Genomic DNA, 25,184 nt, shown 5'->3' with positions numbered 1-25,184 from the left:
ACTCATCAGAAAGTTCCAGACATTGCTGTAGCTATTTAAAAAATCTCAGGTGGCTACAAGACCCAAATCTTACCCATATTTAAGCGCCACCAGGGGGCGCTAGCCTGCAACTGAGAGCAAAATGATTTTGGATCAAGCAGTTCATTAGACCTTCAGAACAATGCCCACTCTCTTACATGCTATGCAGCCATGAGTAGTGCAAGCACACCTTTGTTATACCGGATAGTAATTATCAGACCTGTAGCTTTTTCCTCCGTCTCCTATAAGAAACAGAGAAAGTGCCCTAACCGGTTTGGCTCAGTGGATAAGAGAATTGGCCTGCGGACTGAAGGGTCCCAGGTTCGATTCCAGTCAAGGACATGTACCTTGGTTATGAGCACATCCCCAGTAGGGAGTGTGCAGGAGGCAGCTGAATCTGTGTTTCTCTCTCATCTAAGTTTCTAACTCTATCCCTCTCCCTCTCCCTTCCTCTCTGTAAAAAATCAATAAAATATATTTAAAAAAGAAAAGAAACAAAGTAGGAGGGAACCTTTCTCAAGTGCTTAGGGAACTTCTATTCTATCTCCCCAGATAGGAAGAGGAACGAATAATCCTCTTGGTCAGAGCTGGACACCTATTGGACCATGATTTACTTGTGGGAAGAGTTAACTCCATGTTCAAAAACAAATACCAGCTGCTACCTTTTATTTTTAACCTGTGTATGCTCCGACACAGAGGGTTCTTTTTGTACCTTCTCAGTTCTCATGCTGAGTAATGAATGAAGTCTTTCAGCTTGTCTCTGGGTGGTAAGGGGACCAGGAAGGGAGAGTGGGTAGGATGAGGGACCATTTCCTTCTCTGCTACAGCTTTCATATCCGATATGCCTCCAATCCATACTTTTTGCACCTTCAGAGGTTGTATGTAAACACCCTGACATCTCTGAGCATTCTGAAAAGACTTTTTGCTGAACCAGCAAATCAAATCAGGAAATAGGAAATCCTTCTGTTCCCTCCATAGCCTCACATCTATGACTTCCTACCCTTCTCTCTATCCAAAGCCAAAGGCTTCATAACCCTGTATTCTCAAGACTGGATTTTGAAGTACTATCATGAGTGGTAGTCAGACTGTGAATTTGATGAACTTTAAGTACAAGCTTCTTGCTCAAATCAAGTTATGCAAGATACCAACTATGCAAAACAAAAGGACCTCAACATACTCATTTTCAGATGTCCACGCTGAGAGGAATAGTCACAAGGGTGGACATTTTCCTGATTTTAGTTCTTCAGAGGTCAGAAAAGAAGTAAATGGATACTAATAAAATAATCTATTTTGAACAAGGAGGCTGATATCCTTGAATTTTATAGCCTTTCTTTCTCCATTCAATTTATAGAATTTATTGTTTCTACGCAGAATGTTGTAGTTCATGTTTTCCACACCTGATAAAAAAAAGTCTTTTCCTGATCATAGAATATATAAGTATGGAGATTCCCAACTACACCTGGGAAACTTGGAAGGAAGGTGTGCCAGTGTTATTTTGTTCTCCAGTACTTTAAGAATCCTTTGTCCCACAAGCTCAGGGAGACAAAGTGACCTGACTGGAAATGTAACGGAATCCAGTGTGGCTCTAATGCGGGTGTTCCCTGTCCTCCAGCAGTTCCCTGTGCTTAAATATTAACAATAAGTAGTTTTTTCTAATGTTAGACAACGACCCATGGCTTGCCTAGAGGGAAACAGAGGAATTAACTTGGAAAATGTTTTTAGTTCCTTCTCCTGATCATCCAATGTTAAAAATCATATTCTAGCAATGCCCACTGATTTCACTAAATGCTGAGATCTTTTAGCCCAAAGGCTTCCTCTTGAGGTCTGTGCACACCTACACTAAACTCCTTTTCGCCTAGTAAACGTGGGACATAGCCCTACTTATCCCAGAACTCTCTCAGGAACCTAAGTAATAATAGCAGGACAGGGGAAGACGACGCTGGAGACTTCATTTCCTCCAAAGCCTTATTAAATCTGCTAAAAACTCCTTTCCTTTCAAAGTCTCCTTCCCCTTTTAACCCCAAGTTGATAAAGGGGAGTGAGAGTATGGAGAGATATAAAGGCGACAATTTTCTGTAACAATTTGTTGAAATATTTCAGTACCAGCTAAGTGGGTAATATGGGAGACATAAGAACCCAGTCTCCGCCTCAGAGATCTCCCACCTGGCAGAGGGAGAGGAACAACTGCAACAAACAGGGCGCACAGTCTAGAGGCGGCTATGAAAGAAGATTTAACAAGGACAGTGGGGGTACAAGAAGAAGGGGTAGAATCTACCTGGAAATGGAGTGTCAGGAAAGGCTTCATTTCATCAGGTTGGCAAAATTTGATCAGAATCTTGAAAAAATGGATGGAGACCAGTAGGGGTGGAAAAGGAGACAGAAATACATAAAGAAAGGCAGAGCATGGTACCAAAGAAACAAACAAACAAACAAAACTTGTGAAAGTGTCAAGAGAATGGTTAAAAGGACTAGTATAATCAAAGAATTCACTGGATCTGGGAATTGAGAAGTATTCCTGACCTTTTTGCAAGATCCATTTCCATGGTGTAGCAGGAAAGAAGCCTGCTGCTGTGAGTTAAAAATGGGTGAAAAGCATAAGGAAAAAAATATTAAATAGATTTCACTTATATCTGGAATCCAAAAAAAAAAAAAAAGCAAAAAAAATAAATAAACAGAACAGAAACAAACCCTCAAAGGGGAGGCAGGTATAGAGATAGGTGCAAAGGTGAACAGGAATAAGAGATGCAAAATTCCAGTTATAAATTAATAATCCATGGGATGAATAGTGTACAGCACAGAGAATAGTCTATTAGATCATCATAACTTTGCTTGATGACAGACGGGTACTAGACTTATCATGGTGGTCCATCATACAGTATATAAGTGTTGAATCACTATTGTACACCTGAAACTAATATTATATGCCAACTATGCTTTAATACACAAATTTAAAGAGTAAGTAGAAGACAAAAAAAGAGGTGACAAGTTTAGACTGTGTTTGGAGCTATTTGCCTTTTTACTTACAAGCATACTAGTTCAGCTACAATAGGCTTAAGCTTTACATTTCTGTAAGAAAATGACTACCTAACACAATCCACTAACTTAAAAACAAGTTTTTAGACACAATCCATTCTTTATGAATCTGCCTATATTATTTTACATGACTAATATAAAATCAACATTTCTATAAGTTTACTCTGCCATCACTAATTTTTCTTTCATATAGTTCAAAATAAATAACACCTATACTTGGTAATAGTAGAAAAGGTGCTTTATTTTACATATCATTGGTACACAATACATAAAACTGCCTAAAGTAAATCTTGAAAAACATAACTGTCAGTTAAACCTTAAGTGGTGAAAGACCAAGTCTATTTTGCAACTTACTTCATTTATGACCAGATGACTACAATAATTTTAAATACTAATAATCTCTTCATATTCAATGTTACAAATTATTTTTATGCTACAAGTGCTGCACTTTTAATAAAAATATCTTCAGTTATAGTAGACCATATCTCTAATCAGAACAAATTTTTGCTAGTCTACAAGTCTTTGAAATAATGACCAACAGTTTCACCTTCTTACAGATCATTATATTTATGTAATTGGGTTATAGGGCAGGGGGGCCTCTTACATGCAATGAGATTATTTCCATTTAAAAAAAGCAGGTGAAAGTGTGTTTATAATACCCTATTTCTAGTTAAATTGCCAAAACAGTTTACTAAACTAAAATTAAACCAATACAATATTTTAGAAAACATAATTCTAAGAGCATGCAACATCAAAATCTTTTTACTACATAAATGAACCAAAGTTGCAGAGCCCAGGAAGAGGACCGTGGCACAAAGACTTGCACATCTGAATTGCTTACCCAGGTGGGAGGAGTAAAGAAACTAATTTAACTAAGTGTAAATCCTCTTATGACATCTGCATTACATAGCCCACTGCTACTCAACGGGATCTCCCCTTAGAAATGTACCAATCATAAGCTAAATGCGCTTCTCTTATTATTTACCCCAATCCATTCTAGTCATGAACACACAGCTCAAAGAGCTCTTATTAACTGTTAATGTCAAAGCCACAGAGATTTCTCAGTGGCATCTTTCAGTCACCAATCACTTATCAGAGAGATAAATGTGACTAGTATTTAATGTACAAATGCTAAATAATGATAACAGATTCTGGGCTAATTCTCAAAGTAAAAACATTTGCTATTTTAACAAATCCTTTCGGAAAGAAAGAATGCCTTCCTCTCTAGAAAATAAGGCAGATGTTAGGACCAAAGGTTCATATTCACCTTCTGGTCTAGGACAGTAGAAGCATTTAAGCAAAGTAAACTAAATCAAATACAAAATAGGTATAAATGTGCATACTCAAACAAGTATTCCATTCTTTGCTTAAAATCAGCTTATTCCTTGTCATTAAGAGAAGTGCTTCAAGATACAAACTGTTAATTAATACAGAGAATAAGGGATTTAAAGCCAGACCTTTTTCTAATAAAGCAAACAGGTCATTAAAATAATTGGGCCTGATACACATACTTACTATAACTTTCCATTCTTACTCTTTATAACTAAATACGCACACATACACAACAAACCCTAGCATTTAATATGTGCAAAATTGCTTACCATTTATTTTAACTTTGGTTACGTTTTTGTTTAGCCTATATCAGACACATTATGGAAGCTATACAAATGATTACAAATATAATAATGAGGTAAGTTAAAATTCTACTAGTGCAAAAAGCAAGCATATGCCAAAAAGCAAAGCATATGAGTTAAACAAATGCAGAATGAAGCTCTCACCAAGGGTGGTGCTGGGATAACAAACCAGAGAAGCTCCTTGTAAACATTGTTTGTGAAATACACATTGAAAGATTAAGGATTCATACAGCCACAAAAACGTATTCTAATAACACCATAGTAGTGCATTTATTTTATCTTTAGAGTTTGGAAATCACTCAGTATGAATCTAACAATTTGCATATTTTCTTTAAGAGAAATTTAATTAATGAGACACATTAATTACAAATACTGTAGTATAAAAATCCCAGTTCTTTACAAAAATTATATATTAAAATATTCTATACACTTTAAATTAGTAACTGGAACACACATATATATCAATTCTGCACAATTAAATCTATCTTTGCTTGGAGTATTATACATGAAGTTGGAGGACATAGCTACTCAGTCAACCTAAACTGGCATAGGTTATAAGGTATAAAAAAGATAGACCTGTGCCTCTGCAGTTACTGCAGTTCTTAGTCTGAAATATCTTTTGTGCAATTATTGCTCTGTATCTATTCCCAATTTGAATAGGCAGTGAAACCAAGAAATTCCTAAAAGGTTTAAAACAGGTTACCTGTAGCAGAGTATCCACAATGCCTATCTGCATCTTTAAGGTTGTAATGGAACCTGAGTAAGCTATCTAATGCTTATATTTCCGTTGTAAAAAAGTTTATACAATTTTGAGGTAAAAACAATGCAAAAATAAAATATTTAGAGCATTTACAAAAATCTTACAAATGTTTAAAACACTATTTCAAAATCTGTGTCCTTTTAAGGTGCTTCTTTCTTTTTGCAATAAGGGGAACATGCGGTTTAATTTTGAATGTTTTAGTTTCAGCAAAAGCAAAGTTAGGGCCATTAAAACAGATGTTAAAATGTTCAGGGATATACTTCACTTCTGAGGAAAAAAAAGAATTTAAGTGCTGAAAGGGACCTTAAAGGTAAATTTTTAAAACTCCCTCATCTATTAATGAGGAAATTGAGGGCCAGATAAATTAAGTGCTTTGGCCAAAAATATATTCCAATATATCACCCTAATAGGAATCGAGAAAACCCATTATATTTTGCCATAATTCTGGAAAAATAATAAAAATTCAAAAGCAGTTTCTGAACTTGCCTCTTTTTAAATTTCATTAAGTTCTGTGCTAACTATATATAAACAAAGAAATCAAATGGCTGCTAAGATTAGTAAAACAAATATTACCCAATAGGAGACAGTAGTGGGAGGATCACTGATCATATAAAGTTAGAGGAAGTACTCATAGACAGGGCCTTTACAATGTAGGGAATGTTTACGGTATAAGACAGCACACTGTACAACAGCCAGTTACTAGGATCTCCTCAATAACCCTAGGATGACTGAGTTACATGACCTTTAAAAAATATATTGGGGTAATAATGTCTTCTAGCTTTTATCTTAATTTTGTATTTTCCTTTATAAAAGAGCTATGACTAAAACAAAGAATCCATATACTAAATCTCAGAGAGTCTTTGCTTCTTTTCTATTTTTATTTGGGTCTAGAATTGAGCAAATACATTTTAAGAACAGCTTACAAATTCAAATTCATAACTGATAGAAATACAAAGAATACTCTTTTTAAATGACAAATCTTCATAACCAGTTACTAATAAATAACCATAATCACAATAGCTTTAGTAAAAACAATTCAATTTAAAGGTGCTTTTTTATTGTTACCTTGAAGCCATCGAACTTGTGTAGCTGGTCCATATCCCTTTTCATTCTTTGCTGATATCCTGAACACAATGGCAGGTCTGGATGTATAATCAATATGTGCATTTGCAAGTTGCCCAGTGGTCACTATACATGATGTCTTAAGACCACAATAAATCCTCATAAAAACAAGTTGACTTGGATTATCTTGTATTTGTGCTGTGCGGATTGCCAAGTAGGCTGAATATTCCAAAATATTTCCAGAAGGTGAAGTTGGAGGTTCCCAGGAAAGATGGATACCCTCAACATTCTTGAAGAGAGGAGAGAAAAAAAAACAGGTAAAGTTCTGAAGTTTTCTCTACTATGTTAATTCTATCTTTAGAATACAAAGTGTTTTTTGTATTAGATGTTAGAACTTTTATTGTTGAATTTTAAAAACCTACCTTAATTGGATCTGCAATGTGTAATTAATGCCCTCTTTTCAAAAACATATCTAGGCTTAATTGTCTGCTTGTCTTATGCCAAGAAAGGTATTTTTCTTGCTTGAAAACAGATATTTTCTCTAAAATTTTAATGAGGCAGGACCTTAGGATAAAATATAATCCAATTTTATGTATTCTATTAAATTTTTCCAGCACAAACCTTTGGTTCCATAAACAAGAATAAAATTAATATTAAGAAAGAGCAGATTTCTCTTTAACTTGGATGCTGTAATTCTGCTTGAAATTTGGTTCTTAAAAATATTGTGACTGATTAGCAAAAAATATTCTTTTAACCTTTTAATCCACCCCTTTTAAATATCTCCCATTTCATTAGACACTAACAAGAATCTCTTTACTGACAGTTTTACTTCATGTACAAAGTTTCAAATAATTTACATAACCAAGTCTTAACCAGACATCTCACCTTTGAAATTTTGACTGCAGAAGGAGCTCCAGGAAAACCAGGAATACAAGTTTTAAATTCACTGATTTTGCTGAAAGGGCCTATTCCACAACCATTGATAGCAGCAACCCTGAATCTGTATCCTGTGCCTGGAACAAGATCTTGTTTCTTAAGTAAACTGTAGTCAGGGACGTCTGCATTTCCTATCTAAAATGCAATACATGCAAAAGTAAAGAAAAGGTGCAATTAATTATTTTGTAATTAAACAAAACTTTTTAAAAATATATTTTATTGATTTTTTAGAGAGGAAGGGAGAGAGAGATAGAGTTAGAAACGTCGATGAGAAACATCAATTAGCTGCCTCCTACACACTCCCCACTGGGTATGTGCCCACAACCAAGGCATATGCCCCTAACCAGAATCGAACCTGGGACCCCCGAGTCCGCAGACCAACGCTCTAACCACTGAGCCAAACCAATTAGGGCTAAACAAAACTTTTAAATAATGAATTGTTTAAAGGTTCTAGTCTACATTTATGTATTTTCCCCTTTTCCCACATGGAATGAGACCTCCAATACCAAAACAACTGAGCCCATAAATTGGTGATTCTTACTCAGAGGAAAAGTGCCCTTCCAGTTGAGAATCTCTGATTATAAAAAGAAGTGCAAGGGTATTCTGCACATGAAGAGTACATAGGTAGCAAAAATTAACAACCACTATCTCATCTCCACGATGAATAAATGTTAAATAACTGGATTTCATACTACTCTAAGTAGGAAGATTATAATATTTACAACTTTCAAATAATTTTTACATATTCTCCCTAACTTTTACTACACCTCTAGGAAACATGTAGCACCAACACATCATCCCATTTTAAGGGAGCTATGTCATCTCCATAGGAAACTGAGTCTCAGAGAGCTTAAATGAGTGACTTGTCCAAGGTCACACTGTTGAGTCCTGGAACTAATCATGTAAACCCAAGTTTACTGATTCTAAATGTTAAGTTCTTTTTACCTTTTAGGAAAAACAAGTAGCTGCTAGGACCTTATATGGATATTTCCTTATATATGAAATCAAACTGAAGCCAGAAACTTCATTAGGCATAATACTAACAAATTATTAACCAAGATTTCTATTTTGTTTTCAAGAATTGGAAAAATCCAATATAAAAAAGAGAGACACCAGAAGTAATATTAGAAAAACTCAAATATAATGATAAATGATATATTCACCATTTGTGCAGATCTTTGGGAGATTCAGTCTATTTCTTGGCAATTCTCTCTCTGAAATTCCCCATTCCAGATAAAAATTAGTTCAGTATACTTTGGGGCTGTTATCTATTTCACAATCCTCAGAGGTTTAATATCTTACTTATATATATGAGGTCCTCCTTTAAGGAATTTCAGAACCAAGGAAAACTTAAATTGTTTTCACTAGCCTACAGGGGCTTTTACATTTTTTAAAACTGTGAAATCAGAAATAAAGTTCAGAGTAAGAAAAATATTCTATTCTCTAAACACATCACCTAATAAAATTAGATATTTCAAAAAATCCTTATCTATACTGGCCAGATTATATTATTTATGACTCAAAATTCATCCCAGTGATTGCATAAGATTTTTAAATTACCTGCTTATGCCCTAGCTGGTTTGGCTCAGTGGATAGAGTGTCAGCCTGTGGACCAAAGGGTCCCCGGGTTCAATTCCGGTCAAGGGCTCGTACCTCGGATGCAGGCTCCTCCTATGCCCCAGCCCTTGTCAGGGCACATGCAGGAGGAAACCAATCGATGTGTTTCTCTCACATCAATACTTCTCTCTGTCTTTCCCTCTCTCTTTCACTCTCTCTAAAATCAATGGGAAAATATCCTCGGGTGAGGATTAAAAAGTAAAAATCAATAAATAACCTGCTAGTGATGTATTTTATAGAAAGGTCCTTTAAAAAGAATACAACATAACTAGGTATATAGAATTCTCAATTACAGATTGTGAACAGATCCTAATTTCACGCATTCATGTGTCTTTTTTTTTTAATTTCTTTATTGATTAAGGTGTCACATATTTGTCCTCATCCCCCCATTCCCATCCCACGCCCCTCCCCACGCATGCCCCAACCCCCTGTTGAACTTAACCGTTGGATAGGCTCATATGCATGCACACAAGTCCTTTGGTTGAACTCTCCCCCTCCCCTCACCCTCCCCTATCCTCCCTCTGAGGCCCGATAGTCCGATCGATGCCTCCTTGTTTCTGGTTCTGTTCTTGTTCCTCAGTCTATGTTGTTCATCATTTCCCCTAGATGAGCGAGATCATATGTCACTAGATATATACTTATAAGAACTGAATGTGAGACGAGCAATAATAGTTATGCTGACAGGCAAATGAATCAGTCTGTAGTGAGTTTCTTTCTGGACCAACAGTTCTTTTGAGACCCAATTTCAATGTCCACCAGTTCCTTATGTGTACATGTCAGCACTGACCCCTCAGCTCTGGATGGTGGACAAATGGTGGTAACGGAGGTCTGACTCCCTCTGGTTTGGTCTCGGCCGGACCCAGGGGCACGGCTTCACCCGGACTAAGGGGCACGTGGCCTCACCCAGACCCAAGGGGCGCGTGGCCTCACCCGGGCCCGGGACCCAGCCTCACCCGGATGGATCCAGGGGCACACGGCCTCACCCGGACCCAGGATCCGGCTTCACCTGTACCCAGGGGCGCAAGGCCTCACCCGGACCCAGGGGTACATGGCCTCACCCGGGCCCAGGGACCCAGACTCATCCGGGTCCAGTGGCGCGTGGTCTCACCCGGACCCGGGGGCGCGTGGCCTCACCCGGGCCCAGGGACCCAGCCACACCCGGGTCCAGGGGCGCATGGCCTGTCCCAGACCCAGGGGCGCGTGGCCTCACCCGGACCCAGGGACGCGTGGCCTCACCCGGACCCAGGGGCGCATGGCCTCTCCCAGACCCAAGGGCGCGTGGCCTCACCCGGACCCGGGACCCAGCCTCACCCGGATCCAGGGACGCGTGGCCTCGCCCGGACCCAGGGGCGCGTGGCCTCTCCCAGACCCAGGGGCACGTGGCCTCACCCGGGCCTAGGTGCGCGAGGCCTCACCCAGATCCAGGGACACATGGTCTCACCCGGACCCAGGGGCGCGTGGCCTCTCCAAGACCATTCATGTGTCTTCAATTAAAGTTACATAAAAAAAAAAAAACAAACACCACCTCATTCTAGAGGCTTATAACTCACAGTGTAGAAAATACATCAATAGCTACCTTTGAGATGCTTTGCTTCCCTTTTGGCAGCAAATAAAACTGGCTCACCAACGCTGTATTGTTTTTAAAAATTCCTACATCACACCACTGTCGTTCTCCTGCTTTCGTTGTGGCCACTGGGTTTGAAGGAGTCTCTTTCTGATTTCAGAGAAAGAAAAATTTATGAAGACTCTTATTGAGCATATAATAAATTTCTAGATTTAATAACTCCATGCAGTGATCTACAAGTAGGCATATGGGTAAACACCGCAACATTAATAGTTCATCAGTAAATAAACTCTTAAGAGATTAGGTCAACTGACAGTGAAACAGGGATGCCAATTCAAACACAGGGAGTGACAGGCATTCTCCAGGTCAGTAGCTCTGTACTATCACCCTCGCTGGAGTTAGCATGCTTTCCAATCCACTAGTGGTATGTTAAAATGCCAGCTGTTTTATAGAACATTGTCATTTCAGAGACTCTCTCAGAAAGTGTAATCTCTTTAGTGTGACAATACAACTTGCTCCAAAAGGAGCTAATAAGAAAAAATTCATTCCAAGCTGGCTTATTTCTAGATTCAAAAACAACTAGCAGAAATTCAGTGATCTTTGCACTTGAAATACCTGTGATTCTCCAAACCTAAAAGGAGAAAAAATGTTCAAAACTAAAATGCAATTTGAATACACTTTAGTATATGTACTAAAGAGGAACAGATTAAACAGTTTTACATTTTTTACCTTGCTTTAAAACAAATAAACTTCCTCTACCTTAAGCTACTTTTATGATAAGTGAATTATACTTATCCCTGGAACTAACCTTTTTAAGCCATCTTCTTTATAAATGAGACACTGTTTCCAGAAGCTCAAAACAAATGTGCACTTCAGTTATTTATTTCTGTCTTAAATATATAACAGCAGAGGTACATGCTTACAATTCACATTATTTGTTATTTAGGCTATCACACATGACAAAGTGAACTAATCAAGAGTCTTTAAGGTTTTTCTTTAAAAAAAAAGGAATAGTTTTGAATTTGTTTTCATTTTTAAAGTTGTAAAAACTCTCTTCAACAACTTTTTAGTATATGTGCTGCCGAAGCGAGCACTCTCTTCAACAACTTTTATAAAACAACTGGCTCCAACTGAAATAACAAATACCATTCTGGCTGATGCATCACAAAATAGATTTAAGAGAAAAAAGTTCACTTTAATAATTCTTCCCTGAGAAGAGTCTAAGAACACTAGGATTTAACATTCTGTAAAGGTAAAAGCTGATGATGGTAAATATATGATCAAAATCCGTAAAATCATGATTGAAAAAAAACTAAAACCATAGACAATTCTTGAAAACTGTAAAAAGTAAATATTAGGTCAAATAAAAACTCTTGCTCATAGCAATAAAGTTGAAATGAATGATAATTTTAAAATAAATTAAAAGTTATATGCACACACATGCACACAAACATGTATTGTCCTTATATTTATCTAATTAAGACAATCTTGGTATCTTTGTGAAGCACTTTCCTAGCATTTTAAGTTTGGTGCCATGCAGACCAATTCTGGCTTCCCTTTAAATCTGGCTGATTTAAATATTTTATGTAAGGCAGCAAATAATATTGTCCAATGTCAGAGAACACTGGGCAACCCTATAGGTATGTCTAACCCAATATCATAATATTCTGTTGTTCTCCTATTAAGCAGCTGGCAATAGAGCCATTCAAATTTTATGTTCCATAATATATCTTTTTACTCATAAAACCATTAATGTAATTTACATGTATATATATCTACATACACATTTCTGATTATGAAAGTAACACATTTCATTATAGAAAAATATTGAAAGCATAAAGAAGAAAATAAAAATTATCTGTGGCCCCACAACCTAGAAAAATTCATCTAGCATTGTAGTGTGGATGTGTGTGAACTCGTGTGGATGTGTGTGAACTCATATGATATATGAACGGATGTATTAGATGTATTTTTTAATAAAATTGGGACCACGGTATGTATGTATTTCTATGTGTGTGTGTGTGTGTATGTCTTTTTTCACTTAACATTACTGTGAACATTCTTCCTATTCAAAGCTTTCTTTCTCAATCTATGTCAAATCATTACTAGAGGACACACACGAATCTTTCTGTGAATTTATGTCAAAGCTGCTCAGCATTTAAAGTCTATTTAACCGTCTGTAAACACACGGTCTCCAGGTCATATACTTACAGAAAACGGCATTGCTGCAGCATGTGTCTCCACACGGCTGATCTTAGTTGCAGGCAGTGCACAGGTTTCATCAACTAAAAATTAGACAATTCATCAGGTAAGACTTACATAATCACTTATCAGACACATTAAAATATAAATTATAAATACGCAAAATTAGCCAGAGGGAAAAACACAAGTAGAAATATGTACCCTCTAATTCAAACTAATTCACAAAGTTGATTTTTCCAGGGTTTGATAACCAGCTAGAACTTCAGCAAATATTTACCAAAGATGAAACACAATTCCTAATTGCAAAAAAAAAATGAGAATTTACAAAATCAGAAATCAATCAAGCTGGGAGAATTGTTACTCCATAGTCTAAAACTAATCTTTTCTAAGGAAAAAAAAATTGTTGAATATATTCACGGTATTGTGTTTCAGTGTGTGCCGATTTAAATATTTTATGTAAGGCAGCAGAGAGTATCCTGTATAATAAAGAGCTAATATGCTAATTAGACCGAACAGCCAAACGACCATTGGACGACATTCTGGACGACCTTCTGGATGAAGCCAGGACTGCAAGGGCTGGCCTGGGCTGCGAGGGGCTGTGCAGGGCTGCAAGGGCTGAGCCCCTTGCACGAATTTCGTGCGTCGGGCCTCTAGTATTACGTAATAATTTTAATTGAAATACTTTATATGTTTATATATAATTCAATTCAAGGTGAAATGCAACTCCCATCTAAAACAAATCTGATGAATTTATATACAAATAAAGGTTCAAAATACAGTATGTGAAACACATTTCATTTCCCATTTAAAACAAATAAGTTTGATGAATTTATATACAAAAATGGTTCAAAATACAGTATGTGAAACACATTTCAAACCTTCAGATTTGGTACTGAATGTTGTTAGTGAAGTTTCATCTTTAACAACTGCCCCATTTGTACTGGATGATTCAGTTTTAATGGTCTGCTGGGTTACCATAGTTTGTGCGCTGCAAACAGTACTGGATGCAGAAGTTTCAGGAATTACTGTTCTTAAGTCCAGGCAACTACTTAGAACACCTATATTTGCTGAAGTGTGAGGACCTAAAATTAAAGGGAAAATATCAATTATTAACAATACCTGCAGATAATGGTTGTATTTTATAGTTCTTATCATATAATTCTTGGTATTTTTCCATTTTAAAATCATAAACAAGAGCACCACAAATGTCATTCATACTAATTAACCATTAGGCAGAAAATATTTAGAAGAATAAAGTGTATAATATCCAAAACAGATGTCCAACTTCTCAGCTCCCTCTTCCATTCTAAACACTGAATCATTGTTCTCCAACTCTACTAAATCATGCATCAGATGGCCTTGCCTCCCGTTTTAGGGGAAAAAATAGAGGTCATCAGGTATGAATGCCATCAATTTTGTGCCTTCTCCTGTCCTCAACTAGAAAGGTATTTATGACTATGTCCATCCTCTCCATCTTCTCTTCCATTTCAGAGAATGAGCTGACCTCTCTCCTAAGGAAGTGTAATCTATCTTCCTGGTCCCATTCCTCCCCCATATTTTAGGACCCTCTCACCAGTCATTGCTCTCTCTACAGAATTTACAGATTCTTTTCTTCAGTAGTTTTTGGCCCTCAGTCCATAACATTATCAAGTCTCTCAGGCAAATACTCACCTTCCTTGACCTCCCCCACCCCCTCCCAGTTATCCCCAGTTACTCTCTCCGCTTGCTAGTCCCTTCAGAACAGTCCTATTTCCCTGCCCTCTCCAAATGTGGTTTCTAAAACACTGCCTATTTTAATGAAATGGCTCTGGCAGACATCAATGATTTCTAAGGGATACTTTTCAATTTTAAATTATCTCACCTTTCTGCAATGTAAACTATGCTGACCACATACTCCTTTTTGAAGCTGTTCCTTTCTACAGGTAACTTATCTTCATTCATTCTACAATATTGAAGATTTACTATCTACCAGACTTTGTGCTCGTTTCTATAATGGTGAAACAAAGAAAGTATGGTACACACCTCATGAACTTACAGTCACATGGTAGAGAGAGAGGTGCACACACTAGTCACAAACTGTGATGCCCACAACAGAGGGAAAACAATGATACCAATCTTTTTGGTTCATTTCCTAACCTGCTAGGAACCCCTTTTCAATCTCTTCAGCTAGCTTCTCTCCTTCAAATGATCCTTTAAATGCAGGCATTCCCAAGCCTTTTCTTGTCTCCTTTACATATTTTCCCTGTGCTTTAACCACCATTCAGGATTCTACTTCTCTCAAATACATGATACAGGCACTGTGCCAGGTGCTGGAACTAGAGCAGTGAACACATCAAACAGGGTCCCTGCTCTGAGGAGTTTACGTGTTAGAGACCCTTAACTTCTAAATTTATACTTTCAGACAAGAACTGCCTCCTAGACTCCAGACCTTAGTATCCAACTATCAATTAGAAATCTTTACCATGTCCCTCAAATGCCTCGCAAACAGTCAAATTCACACTTGCTCCTATATTTCTTCTCTTGATGATGAGTATCAGCATCCATTGAGTGTCCAACACTGGGAGTCATGTTCAACACGTTTTTATTTCTCATATCCAACCAGTTTTCAAGTCTAATAGTCTCCAAAATGATGTATTCTCTTTCTTCCAACTCACCCACTGCTTTAGTCTTGATGTATCTCTCAGAGTCCTAAAAGTTTCCTCCTAACAAGTTTCCCAATCAATTTCTATTTAATTCTTCCTGAAGATGAGACTAGAGTTCCCTTTCCAAAACAAAAAACTAATCATGTCACTCTTCCACTCTTGAAAAATACCAGCTATCCCAACCAGCAGAGAAAAAACCCAAATCTGTTCATGTTAACCTGAGATTGGGTAGCCATTCACTCACACCCTTGAGTATCGATGATGTGCCAGGTACTGTCACTGTATAACTACTTTGATTTTCCCATTGCCTAATATTCATTTTATCCAGACTGCCTTACAATGTAGAATTTAGAGTACATTAATATTTTAAAATCTCAAAGCTCATAGTTGTTTACAAGAGTATAAACTTATTTATAAAATAGACATAGAAAATCACTATAAGAAAGAAATTAAAGTTGAGATCTAGGACCAAGTTTCTATAATTTTGACCAAATAATTTTCTTACATCAGAAAATCAATAAGACAAAAACATTCTCCTCTTCCACAAGTAATGAAAAGACAAAACTTATAGGAAATTATTTTCCTTGAATATTTTTTCTGCAATCAACTTATAAAGAAAAATGGAAATAAAAAGAATATTCCTCTTGCTAAGTTTGAATAATTAAAAAGGAATTAAATTTAATCAGCTGTCATAATTTTTTTTCAAATTGAAAATAAAGTCACAGGATCCTATGTCAAGGATGTATCAAAATGAGATCTATAAAATAATTTTAGATACTAAAATCAGAGGCGATGCATCTCATCTGGCTTCAGAATATTCAAACTAACTTATTTTAAATATAAAGATCACCAAATTATAAGCGTTCCCATGATTGCAACAGCTCTCATAAATGAACTATCTTTCTGAAAATAATCCAGTTATTTGCTGAACAAATATTTACTAAGTGACTACTTTACCAGGCATGAATCTGGGTGCTAAGAAAATAGAGGTGAACAAAATAGAACAAAATCTGGGTGCTAAGAAAATAGAGGTGAACAAATTTTTTAATCCATGTCCAAAATAAATAATATCAAACAGTTATAAATGCTAAGAAAACAGAGCAATAGGATGGTGACACTGAACACACTGGCCAACTACAAACACACTGGCCAATTGCAAATGTCCTACAAGAGCTCCTCATTTAAATTCTTTTTTTTTTCATTTTTAAATGTATTTTTATTGTTATTTAAAGTCCATTGCTCATAATTATTCATTACTATTCAATTTAGTAACTGTAATTGACATCACACATCACTCTAGTCAATTTGTTTGGTATATTATTATTTTGAAAATGGATCAAAACCATGTAACATTTACTTTTTCAAACACTCAAAAATTCCCTACTATTATTATAAAAAGCTTTAGCTTTACTTAAAACACTATCTTTATACCTTCATTTTTCCTTAGCATATCCACCATACAACTATTATGATTAGAAGCATTAGTTGCCAAAGGTGAATGTAAAACAGCATTAGAATCAGTCGATGATTTGAGATCTGGTTTGTTTTTCACTGAAGTTCCTTTCATAGCTGTATGTTCAGTTTTTGCACTGTTCATTGTATCACTGATCTACAAGAAATAAAATAGTTTATTGTAGCAAGCATTGCTCAATTGCATAGAAATACATGTAAAAAACAAGCAAAATAATTTACAACTTAATGATTTTGAAAATAAGTTAACCAAAATATGAAATAGTTTAAATTATATTCTTAATTTGTAAGAATTATTTTTAAAATTTATAATAGTTTAAGAAAACAATTTCTTTTTACTTAATTTCCATTCTCAAATGGCTTGTTCTAAAGGGAAAAGGGAGGGTATATTTTGAGAGGGGAAAATCTACATCTTTATAACTTGTAGTTAGTATTTAAGTAAATATGTATGTAACATAGGAGATAGCACCACAGCTACTGAGTCTAACATTCTGGTTAAATTTTCTTAACAAGGATCAGACATGTATATTACAGATCTGATGACTCCTAAAAATAAATCTCAGTTACATGGACTCTTCAAGCAAAATAATTATTCTGTATAACTGAACTTTCCATATAGATATCAAGATTTAATACATAGACATATCAATATACTTTACCATTAAACATTTTAGATAGGAATCATCTTAATTATATTTTATTTTTCTTAGTAAACATACTATAAAGAACACATTTAAACTTTTTTCTATTTCAAGTCATTAATGTGAATATCAGTTATTATATTACAACTAGAGGCCCAGTGCAAGAAATTCGTGCACTGGGGGTGCGGGGGTCCCCTCAGCCTGGCCTGCACCTTCTCGCAGTCCAGGACCCCTCGCGCTCCTTACCGCCCGCCTGCTCACTGCTCCTTAGCACTGCCACGGAGGCGGGAGAGGCTCCTGCCACTGCGCTCGCCAGCTGTGAGCCCGGCTTCTGGCTGAGCAGCACACCCCTTAAGGGAGCACACTGACCACCAGGGGACAGCTCCTGTGTTGAGCGTCTGCCCCCTGGTGGTCAGTGCGCTTCATAACGACCGGTCATTCTGGTCATTCTACCATAACGGTCACTTAAGGCTTTTATTATATAGACTAGTAACTTCGCTCTTTCAGGACCCCTCAGGGCGCAACAAATGGCACCAGGGCCAAGACCACAAATTCCCTCATTGTTATGGTTATCACTAGAGGCCCAGTGCATGACATTTGTGCACTGGGGGGTGGGGAGGTCCCTTAGCCCAGCCTGCGCCTTCTTGCAGTCCTACGCTCTCTCACAATCCGAGACCCCTTGGGGGATGTCCGCCTGCACTGAGCACCTGCCCCCTGGTGGCCAGTGTGCATCATAGCGACCAGTCATTCCACCATTCGGTCGATTTGCATATTAGTGTTTTATTATATAGGATACTTATAGGTCTAATGAACCATAAAAATGATCTGATTTCATTCAATATTCCTACTCCTTTTTAGTTACCTTGTTTTTGTTACTTTTCTGTCAAATATAACTATATTATCAACTATAATTTCTCATGGCTCTAAGAAGACTTAACATGCCCTATACCAGTGGTCGGCAAACTCATTAGTCAACAGAGTCAAATATCAACAGTACAAAAGATTGAAATTTATTTTGAGAGCCAAATTTTTTAAACTTAAACTTCTTCTAACGCCACTTCTTCAAAATAGACTCACCCAGGCCGTGGTATTTTGTAGAAGAGCCACACTCAAGGGGCCAAAGAGCCGCATGTGGCTCACGAGCCGCAGTTTGCCGATCACGGCCCTATACTTTTCTAATTGATAGTGATGGTGCTACTGTTAATAAATAATGATGATAGCCACAACAATTAGGAAGCATTATACTATGTGACAGGAATTCTATAAGTTGAATAATATGACCCCTATTATTCATGAAAAAAATGAGATTCAGAGAGCAAAAGTAACCAACCGACAGTCAGGTAGTCAGTAATAACAGAGATAGAATTTGAACCAAGGTGTATGTCACTCCAAAGTCTCCATGTTATAATGTCTCTACTATACTCTTTGCTTAAAAATCAGGTACCTATCTAGTCTAACTAGAATTGTTTAAAATGAGAAAAAATAAGCCCTGAAGATTTTTGGTTAAACATAGCAGATTAAACACATTTCAGGAGATTCCTCCAAAAACCCACCTCATATAATCATAAAGAAATTTTTGTCTCTAGAGAGGCATAATCAAAAGAGGGACAGAGTAGGAAATTATTATACCTCATTATAAACCTTATAGTACTATCTAAATTTTTAAGAATCTATAATAATAAAAGTGTAATATGCTAATTAGACTGGATGTCCTTCCAGATGACCTTCCCGACGAAGCCGGGCTACAAGGGAAGCCCGGGTCCTGGGTACCAGACAGAAGCTGGTACCGGCAGCCAGGGGAAGGAAGGTCTATTCTTGCATGAATTTCGTGTATTGGGCCTCTAGTACGTATATAAATATATACTCAATATATAACATATGTGTGTATAGCACCCCTTAGACATAGTTTCGCTTTTTGCGATTTCAGTTACCTGTCAACCAACCATGGGCCAAAAATATTAAATGGAAAATTCCAGAAATAAACAACTAATAAATAATTCATATGTTCTACATTGCATGCTATTCTGAGTAGCATGGTGAAATCTCCCGCTGTCCCACTCCATCCTGCCTGGATGAGAATCCACCCTTTGTCCAGTGTAGCCATGCTGTATACACTACCTACCCACTGGTCGCTTAATAACCATCTTGGTTATCAGATGGACTGTTGTGATATTGCAGAGTTTGCCTTCAAATAATTCTTATTTTAATTAACAATGGCCCCAAAGTGCAAGAGTTGTGATGTTGGCAATTTAGATATGCCAAGAGAAGCTATAAAGTGTTTTCTTTAAGTGAAAAGGTGGAAGTTCTCAACAAGGAAATTTTTAAAAATCATATGCTGAGGTTGCTAAGATCTATGATAAGAACAAACTTTCTATCTGTGAAATTGTGAAGGAAAAAGAAATTTGTGCTAGTTTTGCTACCACACCTAAAACTGAGAAAGTTACAGCCACAGTACATGGTAAGTGCTTAATTATGATGGAGAAGACATTAAATTTGTGGGTGAAAGAATGAACAGAAAACGGGTCCCAATATGTTGTGCAGAAAGAACTTAGCCCATATGAAGACTTTAGCAAGGGATCTCCTGAAACAAGCGATCACATTCGTATAACCTTTATTACAGTCTATGGTTACAATTGTTCTATTTTATTATTAACTGTTATTGTTAATCTCTTATTGTGCTTATTTTATAAATTAAACTGTATCATAGGTATGTATGTATAGGAAAAAACAATATATAGTGTTTGGTACTATCCACAGCTTCAGGCATCCACTGGGGGTCTTGAAATGTACCTCCCCACAGAAAAGGGGGGATTACTTTGTGTGTGTTTGTGTGAATCTATTAATATGGGCTACTCAGAAATAACTGTATGGGCTTTGTTATATCCCCTTTTTGGCATAAGAAGTCTTTTCTGCTTACTACAGGTCCTCTGCCATGTTCAGAACACCTGAGCCTATATCTACATCATTTCCCTTGAAAAGAATGTACTCTGAATGTAGAGCACAGTTTGCCAGATAAAAGCAGTGTAAATCCTAGTAAGCTTATTCATTAATCTCTACAAAAACCTACTGTGAAGCACTTCATAAACAAGAGATAACCTCACACACACCGGTGCTCAACTTAGCAACTCATATTCTTTGGTAAACAAAATACATTGTTAAATATATTTCATATATATTTTGAAAGTACACCTTTAGAAATTTAAAATGGGTATCATATTTAGAAATGGCAAAATCCTATATAATAAAGAGGTAATATGCAAATTAGCCCTCACGCCATCACAAAGATGGCACCCGCAGTGAAGGCGGGGTTCCCGTAACACAAGATGGCTGTGCCCACAGCAGAGGCAGGGTTCCCGTAATGAGCAATCAGCAGGGACCTGAGGCTGCGCCCCCTGCCGAGCGGGGCTTGACTGAGGACCTCAGGCTGCGCTCCCCGCCTGGCAGGGCTTGACGGGGGACCTCAAGCCACATCCTCTACCCCGGTGCTAGGCCAGGGGACCTAAGGCCACGCCTCCCACCCAGCAGGGCTTGATGGGGGACCTCAGGCCACGCCCCCCACCCAGTGTGTGCCAGAGATCCTGAGGCTGGGCCCCCCACCCAGCGGGGCTTGACGGGGGTGGGGCCGGCTGGGTCTGGATCTCGCCCATTGAGGGTGGGGCCGGCCGGGTCTGGGTCTCACGCAATTTTGAGGCACATGCGGGTGGGCGGGGACTTGACTCTGGGTCCTGTGGCGCAACCGCAGACTCTGACAGGAGGAAGATTTTCATATACATTTTACTAATTTTCTTTCATCTCTGACACTTCTATTATAGAGAAAGGGCAAATACCAATATTAACCTTTTGCACTCAGATGTCGAGTGTGACTTGACACAGTTAGCATCGGTAGCAGCTCGATGAAAAAAGCGAGTGCAAAGGGTTAAAATATTTCCTCTAATTAAGTCCCTTTTACTGTGCATGAATTTCATGCACTGGGCCACTAGTTATAAATAATGGATTAGCCTCTGATGCCATGTGTAATGAGGTCAGGGGTTTTTAATTCAGACTACTGTCACCATGATCTATGCACCTTTCTTTAAAAACACAGCTACCTGAACATCATCCTAAAGATTCTGCTACTACTAGATCTGGGGAAAGGCTTGGGACTCTATGTGTTTGTTTTTTAATCTCACAGGTGATTCTGATGTACAGCCAGGATTGAGAACTCCTGTCCTAAGGTAATATGCTAACAATATTAAAACATGGGACTATAACCATACACATTCATTTACCATCCTAAATTAAACTTACACTGTTAGGAATGATGCTATTACTGTCCTGTCTGTGAGGGTCCATCCTGACTCCTGCAAGAATAAGAAAGTTCAGACTGATATGATCTAAATTAGCTTCAATAAAATATATTACAATAAAAAAATTTTCAAGAGTTACATGTTAAAGGTTAAAAAGTAGTTATCTTTATCAAAGTTTATCTGCTTTCTTAATAATTGACTAAAATCCTTTCTTGAGAAACATGTAAAATTAAATTTGCTTTTATTTCCAAGTACCTGTTAGTTAAAAATATTTGAGGGGGGGGGAGCCAAAATATTTATGAAAGCTAATTAAAATCATCTCCTAGAGTTAAGTAGCTTGTCAAATTAAGACAGTCCATCAAAATGAACTGCAGAAGAAACAGGCTACCCTACATATCTGAGTTCTATTACACTGTAATTGTAAAACAGTCAAGTTACAAAGTTGAAACACAACATATTTGATTTACCAGACAGGAAACATCATATAAGATTTCTTACACCAGGCCTATTCATAGGCTTTTCTTTAGTATCTTAAAAAAAAAAGCATACATGTTGTAAGTGTGACAATTTATGTTAAGTATGCAATTTACCTTGCATATTTGGTGCTGCTGAAGAATCTGATGATGCAGCTTGATATGGCAAGTCAGTATTCAACTGCAAAAGATAGCCCTCAACTGTAGGCACTTCATCCCATTTGACATGAAAAGAGTTGGTAGTGGCTTTGATCAGTTGTACTTGTGATGGCGCTGGTGGTTTCTCTAAAGAACAATATTGATATTGATATTATACGTTTCAAATGTACCAATAGTTTGCCTATAAAGTTTGTGTAGACCTGGAGCTCTGAAAATGTCAGCAATGAATATTTCATCTGTTTACCAAGAAGGGAAAAATTTACTCAAATAAACACAGCTATGGAAGGTCAAATGAAAACAGTTTGGGGTTCTGTTCCTATTTATTTTTTTATTTAATCCTTTATATAAATAAATCTAAAAACAATGTAGTTCCAACCTATTTGAATCAGATTCAGAAAAAAAAAAGTTTAATCCTAGAAGTGAGGGGAAGTATTACATAGTAATAGCTACATAATTTTACCTACTCTAAGTTTTTAATTTTATGAGTCAATTTTTAGGCAACAGTATACATGTTAGAAATACTATTAATGCTAGGTGATTTGGATATGATATTTAGGAAAAACATAACCTCTTTGAAGTTAATACCCTTTTATCAAAACTTGTACTATCAAAAACAGGTAATTAGTGTGTTATAAAATATTACCAACATTTCCAAAACAAATAAAAATTACAGACTCTTGAACTTGAAAAAAGGACCTGAGATTATTTCTACGATATCCTTTTCCTCTTTTAGTTTACCTGCCAAAACACAGAACTCACAATTCCAGAGGTAGTATATCACATCTTTGCACAGTTATATAAGACAATTAATTCTTCTAGTGAACTGAAATCTATAAATGATAATTTAACTCCTACAGAGCACATCTAATATATCTCTTTGTATCTTTTAGAGCAGCAGTCAACAAACTATAGCTCATGTGAATGTTTTGAAAATGAAGTTTTATTGAAGGTATACTCATTTTTTTATGTACTCTCTATGACTGCTTTCATGGTACAACAACAGAGTTAAGTAGTTATAACAGAGACCATATGGCTTGCAAAGCCTAAAATATTTACTACCTGAACCATTACAGAAAAAATTTGATGGGCCTAATTTAGAGGATAATTAAGCCTAGATCCTTTAACTATTCCCATGTATATTCCTCCATGATCCTATTAACAATCCAATTTATTTATGTTACTCAAAGTACAGCAACCCACACCTGAACAAAAGCATGGTTACAGGAGGTAAACCATGCATATAACAGAAGTTACATGAAGAGAGAAGAGAGAAAACAATAGGGTGCAAATCAATGAAATAAATCAAGAAAATTCCCAGAACTGAAGACCACGAAATTCCAGAAAGAGTCCACTGAGTACTCAACACAATGAATTAAAAACAGGCACACAACAGGCACATCATCATGAAAATTAAGAACAAGTTGGGGATGAAGGAAAAAATCCTAAAAGTTATCAAGAGTGAGGGAAAAGGACACATTTAAAAGGACCAAAAATCAGAAGTGGTTCAGATTTCTCAATAAAAACACTAGAAGCTTGAGGACAATATAACAATGTTTTCAAAATTCTTAAGGGTAATGATTTCTAATGTAGAATTATATTTCCATGCAAACCGTCAATTAAGTCAGAATGAAGACTAAACATAATTTCAAATAATGCAAGATCTCAAAATAAAATTGTCACCTATGCACCCTTTTCCTGGGATGTGTTCCACAAAAAATGAGGACATAAACTAAGATAGGGAAAAATACAGGATCCAGGAAACAGGGAATCCGGCACAAGTGAGAGGCAACACATATCCCCAGGAAGATGCTGAAGGGAGACTCCAAGATGATAGCTGTGCTCAATCTGTGGAGGGCAATCACCCAGATTGAAGCAGAAGTAATCTCTTCAAGATGATGAAATTTGATAGAACATCTGATGCATCTAACCATAATGAGATGAGAGAAAATTTAAGCAAATAACAGAGTATGGATTGAATTAGTGGTAAAAAACATACAAATCTAAAACAAACAAAAGTGAGTTATTAATCCATGGCAAGTTAAAAATAGGACAAGGAAGGTATTCAGCATATTCTATATGGCCCACCTGTGAACAATGTTTACATAGTCATTATATAAACACTGAATATTCCTCTAACAAAATTTTAGTGTATTTATACTGAGAGAATAGGAAGTAGGGAATGGTGGGGAAAGATAAACCCTTAACTTCCATAGCAGAAAGTGAGCATATTGTGCTTAAACTGAAAAAACTCCAACTAACAGTATACTCATGTTATATGCAGATATGGAAGGAAATATCAAAGAAGAATTAACAGAGTTAAAAATAGATGCTAGTGAAGCAAGGATAATGGGAGGAGAATGGGAGCAAAAGACCACTATTCATAAAAAACCTTATGGAATTATATTACTCTTTTAAATATTACCAAGTGCACGAAGTTTAAAAGAGAAAAAAAGCAAGATGAAGGGCCCTCAAACACCACCCACAAAACTGATGCTAACTTATCAAAAGGAAAAGCAAAATGGCCCTTATGATTAGTGGCCATAATTACTTTTAGATAAATATTCATGTCTAACGCCTTTTATGTTAAGATTTATGGAAAAAATTGCTATTTAAAGCCAATGACTTTTAGATTTTTAAAAGTCTCAGATCCAGGCCCTGGCTGGGTAGTTCAGTTGATTATAGTGTCA

General features: G+C 36.8%; 1 protein-coding gene across 2 annotated transcripts in view; it reads right to left on the bottom strand.

Annotated features, from left to right (window-relative positions):
* Positions 1-3,011: 3,011 nt before the first annotated feature.
* The window catches only part of HCFC2 (host cell factor C2), a 41,319-nt gene continuing 19,146 nt past the window's right edge, over positions 3,012-25,184 (bottom strand). For both annotated transcript variants that reach the window (XM_008144738.3, XM_054719421.1), the window contains 8 exons: positions 22,456-22,623; positions 21,867-21,919; positions 16,900-17,077; positions 13,705-13,908; positions 12,836-12,909; positions 10,637-10,774; positions 7,393-7,578; positions 3,012-6,796 (listed from right to left, as the gene is read on the bottom strand). In XM_008144738.3, coding sequence (XP_008142960.1) covers positions 6,482-6,796; positions 7,393-7,578; positions 10,637-10,774; positions 12,836-12,909; positions 13,705-13,908; positions 16,900-17,077; positions 21,867-21,919; positions 22,456-22,623 — 1,316 coding nt within the window. In that variant the 3' untranslated portion in view covers positions 3,012-6,481. The remainder of the gene's footprint in view (positions 6,797-7,392; positions 7,579-10,636; positions 10,775-12,835; positions 12,910-13,704; positions 13,909-16,899; positions 17,078-21,866; positions 21,920-22,455; positions 22,624-25,184) is intronic.

The sequence above is a fragment of the Eptesicus fuscus genome, chromosome 7 (genome assembly GCF_027574615.1).
Source record: "Eptesicus fuscus isolate TK198812 chromosome 7, DD_ASM_mEF_20220401, whole genome shotgun sequence".
Taxonomy (NCBI): Eukaryota; Metazoa; Chordata; class Mammalia; order Chiroptera; family Vespertilionidae; genus Eptesicus; species Eptesicus fuscus.
This window is presented reverse-complemented; position numbering and strand designations above follow the sequence as displayed.